The 12,537-nt window shown below is 38.8% G+C and overlaps 1 protein-coding gene across 3 annotated transcripts in view; it reads left to right on the top strand.

The window, feature by feature from the left end:
- The first annotated feature begins 37 nt into the window (after positions 1–37).
- ARFGAP1 (ADP-ribosylation factor GTPase activating protein 1) overlaps positions 38–12,537 on the top strand; it is a 23,747-nt gene continuing 11,247 nt past the window's right edge. The window contains exons 1-8 of one of the 3 annotated variants that reach the window (XM_009326811.1): positions 38–157; positions 3,809–3,872; positions 4,790–4,899; positions 6,418–6,589; positions 7,780–7,880; positions 8,646–8,735; positions 9,420–9,516; positions 12,151–12,207. In XM_009326811.1, coding sequence (XP_009325086.1) covers positions 3,813–3,872; positions 4,790–4,899; positions 6,418–6,589; positions 7,780–7,880; positions 8,646–8,735; positions 9,420–9,516; positions 12,151–12,207 — 687 coding nt within the window. In that variant the 5' untranslated portion in view covers positions 38–157; positions 3,809–3,812. The remainder of the gene's footprint in view (positions 158–3,808; positions 3,873–4,789; positions 4,900–6,417; positions 6,590–7,779; positions 7,881–8,645; positions 8,736–9,419; positions 9,517–12,150; positions 12,208–12,537) is intronic. The other 2 variants (XM_009326813.1, XM_009326812.1) reach the window with 2 other exon arrangements.

Here is a 12,537-nt window from a genome sequence, read left to right on the forward strand (position 1 = left end):
TATATATATTTTTTTTTTTCCCTAGAAAGGAGAGGCCGGTGTGCTCGCTGGGAATCCGGCCATGTTCTGAGGGAGGCCTCCAGGACTCAGCTCGGATCTGGATATCCCAGGTGTGCGTGAAGAAATCGCCCGCCTCGCGTCCCCTGTGAAGCTCTTGGTAAGGTGGCTGCGCTCCCGAGTACGCAAAACTGCACGGCTTTGAAAGCATGCAGCAGTCTCTGATATATATTTGAACGTGAACCCTGCCTGCTCCGTGGAGAGGGGTGGCAGCGTTTGGTTCAAAGCGCTTCTTCAGCTGACGAGGCCTCCGTGGTCTTTTTGCCCCGGTGAGACCCATAGGGAGCCTTCAGGACCGTGAAGTCATGCCGACCACGTCACCCGCTTAATCTTCGTATAGTGAATTGCAAAGCTCTTTACAGGTTGGCTGTGTGAATTTGCTGCTACATCAGAGAGCAAAGTCCTGTTATAGCTCATTTCCACGTAAAAGTGTCTAGTGCCGCTTCTGCCTTTTTGCTTGCTTTCAGCAAGCTAAAGATTCCTAACACGGAAACTCATATGGTGCGTGTCTAGCTTTTGCTTTGGAAACAGATTGTTTGGGAAATAAGAGTGTGAGATTGGTCTGTCTGAAGCTGTCTATTTCCACCTTGGAACCCTTAGTCCAAAATATTGATATTCTTCAGTGAAAACTTATTCCTAAACTAAGCCTTTTCTTTACTGCTTGTGTCCATTTACATCAAAACAATGTATATTTAAATACATTCTAAATCTACATGTTTAGATCAAAACAATGCATATTTATTTAAGGTGTCTGCACAGTTGTTGCTTCGGTATTTACTTCTGAAGCTTAAACAGCCCAGTGGCTATGTGCCTGGTCAGCTACTAGGGGTCAGCTTTTGGGTGGTAAACAATGATAATGTGATCACTTACAACTTTGTGGGCAAATATAGTTGAAAACAGACGAGGCACCTCTAAAGACGTTACCTATTAGAAAACTTAGAGCGTGACTCTTTTTCCTTGTCCCCCTTTCCTTCGTTTCCAAATGACTTGGTGGAGGAGAGAAAGGTGAGAAGCTGGTGGCCTTAGTTACCCCCTCCTTTTCTTGGATGACGCGGTGTGGATGGAGCTCTGCCTTCCCACCAGACAGACGTGGTTTGGGCGGGGAACTTGATGCTTCTGGAATGGGCATGTGTTCAGAGTGCAGTTGGCCAAAGTCTTTCCTTTAAAAAGTTTTTATCAAAAAAAAGCAGTTATGGCAGACCCAAAGGCAATTGCTTCCTCTGTCAGCTTGGAGTCGGAGATCTGAATACTCGTACTGTATGTAAACACTGAAATGGTGTGGATATTGGCTGGTGTGGGGTGGATGTCTCTTTCTGCTCTATAGAAGATTCCTGGCTCATGTGGAATTGGAGTGGGAAAAGGCTTTCCTGTTCAGCTCCAGCAATGATCGTTTGCTGGAGGCTGGAAGGCCTTTGCATGTAGTCTGCCTCTGTTTGTTATTCTGAATGAAAACCTGCTTTAACAACCTGGGAAAAAAAGAGGGAAAAAATGGTTAAGTAAGGGGAACGAGCGGCCAGCCAAAGAGAGGGACCTTGTAACTTGTCGGTAATGTACAAGAAGTTGCTGGGGAAACACAGCCCTGAGGAAGGGGAGTCGGCATGCAAAGAGAATATAAGAAAAATGACACAGAGGAGGGCCCAAAGTACGCACAATTGTCTGTCTGGCTCTTACTGCTAGGTTATTTACTTCTGTACCGCAGAGGGAGAGTTTTCCCTTATCTTGCCAGTGACAAATACTAGAACTGAAGACGTGGACTTCGATTCATGTAAATGTGTTTATGGTCTCTGTTTAGGGTATGAGCAAACACGTTTTATGTGTAGTGCTATCTCCCTCCTCACATGCGCATTAGTAAGTTATATAAAATTAAATGTTACTGGAATGCTTTTGGAGAAAGTGTTTCATTATACAAGGGGTTGCTTGCCACACTTTTGTTTCCCTTTTCTGAAAGTTACACAATTTCCACTTGATTATTGATAAAAATAATTCTGTTCAGTTTTAATTTGAGGCAGGATGACTGGAAGATTTTACTCACCGTTAATTACAGTAACCTTTTCAGTCTAAAGCACTTTTTTGTCACAACTTACCTGTTTTTGTCTAATACAAATTAAGGTAGCATATTCTAAATGTCAGTGAAAACGCTGTCCCTTACGTTACAGAGAATTAAGTGCTTGTCAGCAAGATGTTTACAAAGGAATAGGTGCTTTAGATAAAAGGCAGTGAGTTCTGCCACAGATAACTTCTGCTTTTAACAGTGATAATAGGTGGGTGCAATGTTGAGCTTATTTCTTTATGAATCATGTTGTCTTAGCTGGTGGTGCGTATAATTGTATTGATTGTACCGCCGTGGTTGCGGTTCACAGGAAGGCTGTTCTGCTTTAGAGATGTCTAAGAAATTGACGTTGTCACATTCATACAAATTTAATGTTTTCTTACCTGTAGCATTTTTCTTTTTAAAATAGCCTTCCTTTTCTAATTAAAGATAGGTTCTCCCTCCGTCCCCTACTGGGTTGTGGCAATTGTATGTAATGCTTAATCATTCACCTTCTAAAATTATTGCAAGATTGTTAATCCTATCGATAATTTAAGGACTTATGACTGTTTAGGCAAATAGCACGGTGAACGAGTATCAAAGACTTGCATAAAGGCGTTTCTGTCTCTCGGACCAGTATTTGATGAAAACATCGACCTGCGATTTTTTTGCTTCCTATCTTGACTGACCAATAAGCTTGACATTTAGTAGTTGGTGCGGTTTCTAGACAGCCTGGTGACTTCGCTGTCTTTTATTACGTCTTAGAAGTTCATTTTCTGGAGTAGAAATGAAAAGATGGACTGGAAGTAAAAAAGAAGAAGAGATGTTATTTATTTAAAGTTAATTTAAATATCGTACTACCAAATTAGTTGGAAATGTGAATTCAATTTTTATCTAAATTGCAGTCTTATGCTGCGCCCTACACTGTATTTCTTTTAATCATGAGTGTTTCACGTACTTTCAGTTTTTCCAGGCTGTGAGTGAGTCACATTTTTTTTTTCTTTATGTGAATTTTATCTGTAGCTTGATGCTGCTCCGTGCTGCTGTGTTTCATGATTCATAAAGATTAGAGTAAGATGATGTGGTCTGCCAGCGAGACATGACTGTCGGAATTAGAATTCTATTTTGTGTAAAAGGTCCCAGTAATTGTCTTATTTTCTTAGAATTCAATTGATAAGCAAACTCAATACTTCTGAAAAATCACAATTTTTTTGTGTCTTCTAGTAAAGCACTCTTTTAGCAATGTGTTCGGCAGTCTTAAGTGTAAGAGTTTCTGCTGTTTTTTGCTTAGGTCTGTTTAGTCGTATGCATGTGATCCCGTGTGATCATGCATGATTATAACGTGCTTTCAGAAGGGGTAGTGGATGGGTCTGGGAGCAGCAGCAAGTAAGGGTCTGTTTTGATACAACATGTGCCATAGAAGAGTTTCCATGTTCATCGCCCCCCGCCCCCTTTTCAGCTATGGCTGAATTACACCCGTCCAATGAATGAATGAAGGTGACTACATCCCCCAAAATGGGCAAAGTAAATGGAAAAGTAAGGTTGTGGGGTTTTTTGGTGTTTTGTTTGGTTCCCCTCTGCCCCTGCAACTGGTTGTGGTTCAGTGGTTTAGATTGCAAGCTCTTTTTCATAGAGATGTGCTTGTAAGGTACTGAACATCTTACCAATATCAAATCCTTGAGCATGACTTGGTTTTCTGTTTTTCCTTTTCTCCCTTTGTAGAATCATGGCAAGTCCAAGAACAAGGAAAGTTCTCAAGGAAGTCAGAGCACAAGATGAGAACAATGTGAGCAAATTATAATCTTCTTTAGTTTTGTAGCATTGAATTTTCTTTTTACCTACTCCAGATGCGGTCTACTACAGCTATCATCTTTATAGCATTAGTACGGCTAACTAGTGGTAACATACACATTTGGATATCTCATATTTGTGTTAGTTCCAGTAACTTTTATTCATGTATGTATTATAATACATTGCTGCATATTTGGCACAAGTCTTTCAGAAGTTCTAGTAATGCTGTAACCCCTGGAGTCTGTTGAACAAGTGATGTCTTGGGCACAGCTTAATTAAAATGGTCTATTTCAAGTAGCTTGATTTTACGCTACCTTAAATGTGACAGCCCATGGACAGGTTCAGCTTTATTTATATCAATGCATTAAACCTGGAATGGTGATTCCAATCATAAGAACTTAAGTTGTTGCACTGTATGAGCAATAAAGCTATTTTTAAGAAAAACCTCTGTTCAGATCTGCTATCATTTACTGCCAAGCTGTAGTATGACTGAATAAATGTTCCTGACTTTAAATGTTGCATCTTTATTTTGCCAAGGAAACTTCAAGAATTCAATTTGGTTACTTTCTCCTCCTTCAAAACAATCTGGAAATGAAAACAAGTTGAATTCTTTGCTCGTTAATTTCAACTCGCTCATCTGTATTACCTCACTGGTTTTTGGTAGTTGGTACAGTAATTTTTAGAATCCAAGTCAGGCACGTTAATGAGTATTTCTTTCCATGCAGCATAAATAAATATTTGAAGGAAGCTTATGCTGTCAGGGAAGATGTTTCCAAACGCTAAGAACTCTCCCTTCTGAAATTATTTTCTGCGTGTAATGTTGTCATGATTTGACTTTTTGAGCTGTACTGTGAAAACTTCACGTGGACAAGTGATGACTGAGTGTTAGAGATAATTGTTTTTCTCTCACAGGTCTGTTTTGAATGTGGTGCATTTAACCCCCAGTGGGTGAGTGTGACCTATGGAATTTGGATCTGTCTTGAGTGCTCAGGAAAACACCGAGGCTTGGGAGTTCATCTCAGGTCAGCCTTTCAAGCAGACGATGGACTAAGTTGGGTTACCTCAGGGTGCATTATGGCTGTGAACAGAACATGTTGTTTCAGAGGGGTATAGATGTCTCAAATCAACATTTCACTGGCAGTTTTGCTTCATGCTCCTCTTCAAAGTGAGCTTTACTCTCTGTGCCTTGTCTGTAATTAGTTGGGGCGTGTGCTGCACCAGTGCAGGGTTGTTATGCCCAGTTCTAGAAAGTAATGTCTCTAGCTACATCGTGAGGTTGTGCGGTGGCGTTTGGTAATACTGCACTAGTCCTTGTACTCTATTCTTTTAATCTTGTATAATCTTTATCGATTACAACTGAAATAGCGCTAAAGCAGCTTGAGAGTTGAGCAAAAAAAGTCACAGTATGCCTACAGAATGTTTCTGTAGTGTATAAAACAGTTTTATTCTGTTCAGGAGTTTTTTTTTTTTTTAAATGATAGTTTTCGTTTTTTCCAAGAAACGTGCTCAGCTGAGATGAGAATCTGTGGAATAGAAACTGCTATGTGTTCCGGAGACTCACAGCGTGTATATATATAATAGGGGCAGAGCATGGGATAGTTACTCAAATGAGAAAGGGAGTCCAGGAGGGAAATCACCAAAGCAAGGAGGCCATTCAGAAGTACGTGCTTTGCTTTTCAAGGGGTGATTTGAAGCTCATTAGCGAGTAGAAATTGCATAGGAAATGAGAGTTTGGAACTATTCCATATGTTACATGAAAGAAAAAATGAAATTACTGAGATGAGGATATGATGAAGGGTATTTCTTTAGGGACAAAAAGAAAGAAATCGGTCAAGATACAAGTTTTAAAGAGCCTTCTTGAGGATGATGTGTCACTTTTTCCCCCCTGGTGACCTTGTATTTAACAACAGGGCACTGTTTGGGTTTTTTGTGGGTTTTGGGTTGGTTGGTTTGTCTGTTTTGTTGGTGTGTTGTTTTTTTTTTAATATAGTTTAATGAGCAGTAGCAAGAGTTTATGGCTCAAAGCAGAGTTGAGATGCTAACTGCAGTCATAAATGCCCTGGGATGAGGTCAGGTTATAGGGTAGGCTATTTTAAACAGTTGAGCTGTCAGTACTTGATGGTCATTATGAGCAGAACCATGGAGTGGGACAGGAGGTGTCCTCGCAGGTCACTTAAGTGTAACGGTGAAAATAGACAGGAAAAGAAAATTGTGGAGTGAAGAAGTGTGGGAAAAGTTTCTTTTATATAGTGGGTTAGATTAATTTCTGGACTTGAAGAAAGCTGCTTTTTCTGTCACTTGCCTTTTGTTGACTCTCTCCTTTAAGTGCTGATAAACGGCATGATTTTAGCTCATTTCAGTGAGGATCTGACCACCTTCTTATGATGATCTGTCTTTCTATACTTGGAGAGTGTTCTCTAACATGTTTATACTCCCAACTTTTGAGATAGGTTGTAATAAGCTTTTTTTTTTGTCCCTGGTGATACACAGGAAATTATAACTGTGATTTTAATTTTTTTTTTTAAAAAACCTCTTTTCAGTTTTGTACGTTCTGTAACCATGGACAAATGGAAGGATATTGAGCTGGAGAAAATGAAGGCTGGAGGTAATAGCAAATTTCGAGAGTTCTTGGAGTCTCAAGATGACTATGATCCCTGCTGGTCAATGCAAGAGAAGTACAACAGCAAAGCTGCAGCTCTTTTTAGAGATCAGGTGAGTTCAGTTGTGTATGTGTCCTCATCCCCTACTATCTGAGAATATCAAAGTACTTTTTAAGCACTCGCTTTTGAAGGGGATGGGGGGGAGGGAAAGTAGCAACCTTTTGAAACCTCTGCAGTGGCTCTTGAAAGGGATATGTCTTAGAGTGCTTCTTCCCAACTCTGGTAAGAATTTTCTTTAGAAACTTTCTTTTCTGCATTTAGCTGAGGTGGCTCAGATTTTCACTACTGCAGTTTGTTGCAACTGGTTAGTCAGTGGAACTGTCCCAATCCACAGTAGACAGTTTACTACTTCAGCAGTACGGTTTTATCCAAAGTGATTGTTGATAAATCTTTTGTGTATGTAGTAACAAAATGGTAAATTAATTTGCCAAACACTGGCAGGCCTATAAACAAATAAATTAGTAATTGTAATGGCATTATCATTTCGTGGAGGTTTGGAATTTCCAAAAATGAAATGACAAACAACTTGAACTTCTGAACTTGGAGACTTACAAAGATACTGTATTTTTTTATGCTGACCCTGCCACAGAAGTGGTAAGAAGGTACATTCTGTGCTCACTGGGACATCCATGCAGAATTGAAGTTTGTTGTGTGTGTTGTCTCTGCATCTTTAGAAGTTGCTAGGAATAGCAGATGGTTGTCTAAAGAGGAGTATCTTGATGAAAGCAAAGAATTCTAAGTTCTGTGCTGTAGGCGTCTTAGTATGTGAAATGGGGAACTATAGAGTTTCTGCGGCAAGGCCTTTGGAAATTTTATATGAACTTGCTGAAGTTATGACTTGGATTGGAGGAGCGGTATGGGGAGAAGAGATGAAGTTCAGGTCCTTTGTTTGAAGGAGGCAGAGAGAACATTGAAATTCTATGTATGTGTTTTAGCCGCCCTATGCTAGAGTATAAATCCATCTCTTTCTATTCCTCCATTATTCTCCATTATTTCCTCTTCAAACCTAATTTGCCTGTTTGAAGAAGTTGCCTGAAGTCGGTTGCCTGCAATAAAACCAGTGTTCAATTCAACTTTACTAGCCTGAGATTCAGAAAAAAATTGTTTTCTTGTGAAAACAAATTAATTGATCTATGCGGCTGGCAGCAAACTGGAAAAATGACTTGTCCTTTATAGGGCCAATGTGTAACTTGTATGAAAACTTTGACTTAGCATTCTTGATTATTTTCCTACCTCTTCTAGGTAGCTACAGTAGCTGAAGGCAAGGAGTGGTCCATTGAAACTTCTCCTGCCAGGAACTGGACCCCACCTCAGCCTAAAATGTCTCTTTCTTCCACTCATCGGTATGTATTCTTGTTATCTAATGTTGATATAGCTACAGCAGGATCAAAACCTGATGTTTGACTGTCTGCTGGTTTTATGCTGTTGATGGTGGTGTCTGAACAAGCATTTCTTTTGCTGAAGTTAAGGAATATGAGGTAGCAGGGCTTTAATTCCTATAATAATTCCCACCTCTTCCACCTGAACCTTAAACTGTGGCAGAGGCAAGTGAGTGAGAGCAGAGGACAAGCCATGCTGTTTTCATCTTGACTTGTAATGCACCTGAGACTAGTCATTGTGTGAATCACACGTAGTGTGTCACAGCCTTGCCTTAACTGCGGTGCTCTTCCAGTTCATGATTGAATGCCAGGGAGAAGAAACAGACTTTTTCCTTACGGTGCTAATTACTAACGGGAGCATTGAAGCTGGACAGCAGCAGTTTTGTTTTTCTGCTTTTGCATGTAGTGTTTGTTATTCTTTGCACTGAAGAATCAAGTTAACTGAAAAAGCAGTTGTAAATCAAGCAAACAAGCGCTTCATGCCTGGCCATCATCCAGCAAGTTCAGGAGCTAGCTGTAGTCTGAGTAGCATTGTCTGGGTCTGGGTCTACTGTTGCTTTATTCATTCAACACTCCAGTGGCTTTTAGTGGTTGCATTAGAGTTCCCTACTTGATAGACGAAAGAAATAATCAGTTTTGCACCTGTATTATTATGATATATGTTAAGCTGCGCTGCTGAGCTAGTGGTTTTTGCTTTACGCAGTTTGATTCTTAAATCTTTCATTTCAGTAGTTCTGCTGGACAATCTCAGACTGCAACTGCCTCTTCTGACAAGGCTTTTGAAGACTGGTTAAATGATGATGTCAACTCCTACCAAGGGTAATGCAGTATTTATTAACTTTTTGAGTGCCTGGCCCTCTAGCATAACGAAGACTCAGATGTTATACTACAGCTACACAACTGTGATGCTGATTCACTAGTTAACAGTTACATCTTGTTCACTATTACAAATATGTCGATAATATATGATAAAGGGTAAGAGGAAGGAAAGTGCCTCTCAATGCATTTGTATAACAAAAATGTTTGAATAGCATTGAAGAAAGAGCTTGTAACTCAAAATGTTACTGTGGTGGGCTCCAAACTAGGGAATTTTTAGTGTATGTAGTATCTTACAGCAATTTGAGTTAAACAGGGGTATTTATAAAGCTAACACTGTTCTTTCTTTCTTTCCTTTTCCCATTTTCATGTATCACTTTATTAGGATTTACTCAGACTTCTGATACCAGTGATCTGTTAAACCTGGAGAACCATTAAGACCGCATTAGCTTGCATAGGGGACACTTTAATTTGCAAGGATTCCCCAGTGGATCCTTGTTGGTGTTATGTCTTTATGAAGTGAGTGGTTTTGTATTTTGGGTGCTAGGTGCTTTAGGACTTTTTTTCCCAGGTGTATTTGAAAGTCTGTTAGACAATTGTCATTCTTTCACGCTTTTCAGTTTTTGTTTAATGGTTTTAATGAATGCAGGCTAATACAGATAGCATTTATTAATTTTCTTTTGGTAGTGGCCAAGAGAATCGCTACGTGGGGTTTGGAAACACAGTAAACCCTCCGAAAAAAGAGGATGACTTCCTGAATAATGCTATGTCTTCATTGTACTCGGTAAGGAAATGCTTGAAGCTTTCTGTGACCTGAATTACTATTTTCTTCTATTTTATCTCCTGTTAAGGGAGAATATCAACAGAGAAAAGAAACTAAAGACTGCAAGAAGATAGAGAGATGTAGAGTATTGGTTGTATTCTCAAAGAGTGAAGAAGATACTGGTGGACTTTAAAAGGCAAAACGAAGGGAGAAACTTGAGCAAAACTTAGGAATTATGTCTGGTATCAGCTCATGGAAATAAGGAAGTGAGGATGTAGCAATGGATTAAGAATACTCAACAGGGCTTCGAGAAAAAAACAAAAAGTAATTACCTGTTGGGCATAGCAGTTAGGCTGGTAATGCTCTAAATGTATTAACCATATTAGGTATGTTCAGTGGAAAACAACTGAAATGTGTGTATACATGGGTGCCAGAAGCCCTGAGCAGCAGTGAAAACATTTGAAATACTTGTGACAGAGTGTGAAGAGAGAACAGCATATGGCTGAACAGTTGTCACGATTAGAGTAGAGATAGTGAGAGATGCATTGTTGAAGGAAAATGGGAATCAAGTCGGAAGCAGTCAGGAACATATTGGTGCTTTGATAGGCTGCAAAGTAACAGTGCTGAACAATATTTGGGATTCGGAGTCATTCTGAAATACAGTAAGGTTTTCTACCGGGGTTAGTGGCCAGTAGTCTTCTGTAGAGCCTCATCATATCGTCGGTCTAAATATCCACACCAGGTTCCATTGTTTGTTTGTTTTAAAAATTATAATAATTTCACTAGAACATAATAGAAAAAGGTAATGCCTGAGCCTTTGAACAGTATTCCAGGTGATTCTACAGGATGCTTAGTATAAGTCTACTGAATATTTGCTAGGTATGTCATAGATTGTAGGCCAGAGAGTTCAAAGTGGAAACCGCATCTATAAAGTATTGCAGATGTGCTAAGACAGCAAAGGAGAGATGATACTGTATTGTCCAAGTTACTGTCAACCATTATTTGAATACATGATCTCATTGAAACTTATGATTAAAATGCCCTCTTGTGACCACAGATACACACTACAGTGCAATTATAAGTCATTTATTATAGTGAGACAATGTTTGCATGCATATTCATCTTAGAGAGGAAACCAATTTTCTTTCCACTGTGTATGATCGTTTTTCCCCACGCATGCTGTATTTATGTATATACTTTATTTTCTGCTGTTACACATCAGAAGGAGCACTTTCTGTAGAATTCACACAGACTACACTATCCAACTCATTCTGTAAAGAACAGATTGCGGTTTAGGTTTGTCTTGAGTCCCTTGAGACTTTGCTTAACATAAAAACTACGAGACACAGCCTTTTGTGCAAATAGTGACATGTTTTAGTGTGTCAGCATAGGACAAGAAAGACAATTAATGAAGAGACTTCAAAAGGATAGGCAAAAAATATTTTTTGCTGCTTTTTTTGAAAGACGTTCCCTCAACATAAATATGTGGCGTAGTCAAATTAAATAGAAGGGGTAATGAGAAAAAGATTCTACTATTTACGGCCTTTGTATGGAAATCTACCCAAAAGGTAGTACGTTACCAAAACATCCATGCTTTAAACAAAACATTCACACTTTGATGGAAATCAAATTGATAAAAGGCAGTGGTAGACATGGATATTAACCTTGCATTTGTAGCACCGTGTCTCAAAGATTCTGTAACACAGCTTAAAATTAGGTGGTGATGATCTGCAAAGAAAAAAAAACAACTTACATCTGTTTCTTCATTCGTTATTATATACAAGGAGAACCACAGACATGTTAAAGTTTATTTCTGTTTTTTACCCATTCAAGTATGGTGGGGTTTTTTCACTTGTTTTACTGGGCAGATTCTGGATGAATGAGTTACTAATGAGAATGGAAATCTAAACAGTTGAGAAGTCATTTTTAATGATTTTGTTAAAAAAAAATCATTAGAATCGCTCTCCTGCTCCACTTTATTTTAGCTGGTTTCTTAATCAGTATCTGACAATCAGGAGTTAGAGGAAACCTTTTCTGATTCGTTACAGAAAAGTTTTTAAAGAAATGGCCAATGGTTTTCAGATCTTCCAAGAACCAATGAGTCAAAATAAAGCTTTGTTTCTTTTGTTTCTAAAGATAAAATTTGCAGGAAACAAGCAGTTTGAAGCTTTATTATGAAATGGAAAATTGCTGAATGGGCATTTTATGAGTTGCTGCCTCATGTTTTTGAGCACCGATTCTTAATTTCTCTTCAGCTTTTTCCAGGCATACATTTTAGCTGCTCCTTGGTTTTTTTCCATCTAGTGGAAGAGCCAGCCTCTCTTTACTAAGGTTTTAATGTCTTTTTTTGTTCCTCTTACTTTCCTTGAGGGGGGAGGAATTTTTTTCATGTAGCTGTTTTTAGTAGAATAACATCGGGAGCACTCGGGTTTGTTCAAATTGCAGCTGTTTTGACACAAATAATGGGAGTTCATCGCTATATTACGGTTAAGTGAGAGACTATAATTTTTGCTCTTACTAGCAAGTAATTCTTATGACTACAGGACAACCTATACTGGAGAACATTTTGACTTAATTTAACATGTAATAGTGAACACTTGGTTATTCGCTATTATTATTCACACCTAGCTTACGACATTCTCACTTTCTCTAAAGGGATGGAGCAGTTTTACGACTGGAGCAAGCAAGATCGCCTCAGCTGCTAAAGAGGGTGTAAGTAAACAAAATGTATTTCAGTGTAATTCTTGTAAACTCAGAGATTTGGTTAGTGTTCTAATAGGGACGTATCTTTAAAAGTATTACCAAGACAAACTAAACTCTGCTCTTTGTGCATCTTTGCCTATGGTATATAAAGTAGATGTGTATTGAATGCAGATCTCTGCCGTAACTATTTCTGATGTTTCTGGATGGACATTTTTGTGAATTTGTCCACTGGATGTAAGCATCAAGAAAGAACTCAACTGCCATTTTTATACTCCTTTGATAAACAAAAATTTTTATTTATAAAGCAGAAATTTTGGTCTATGCCAAGTAAGGTCAAAT

Source organism: Pygoscelis adeliae, unplaced genomic scaffold (genome assembly GCF_000699105.1).
Source record: "Pygoscelis adeliae isolate BGI_AS28 unplaced genomic scaffold, ASM69910v1 Scaffold286, whole genome shotgun sequence".
In the NCBI taxonomy this organism is placed as follows: domain Eukaryota; kingdom Metazoa; phylum Chordata; class Aves; order Sphenisciformes; family Spheniscidae; genus Pygoscelis; species Pygoscelis adeliae.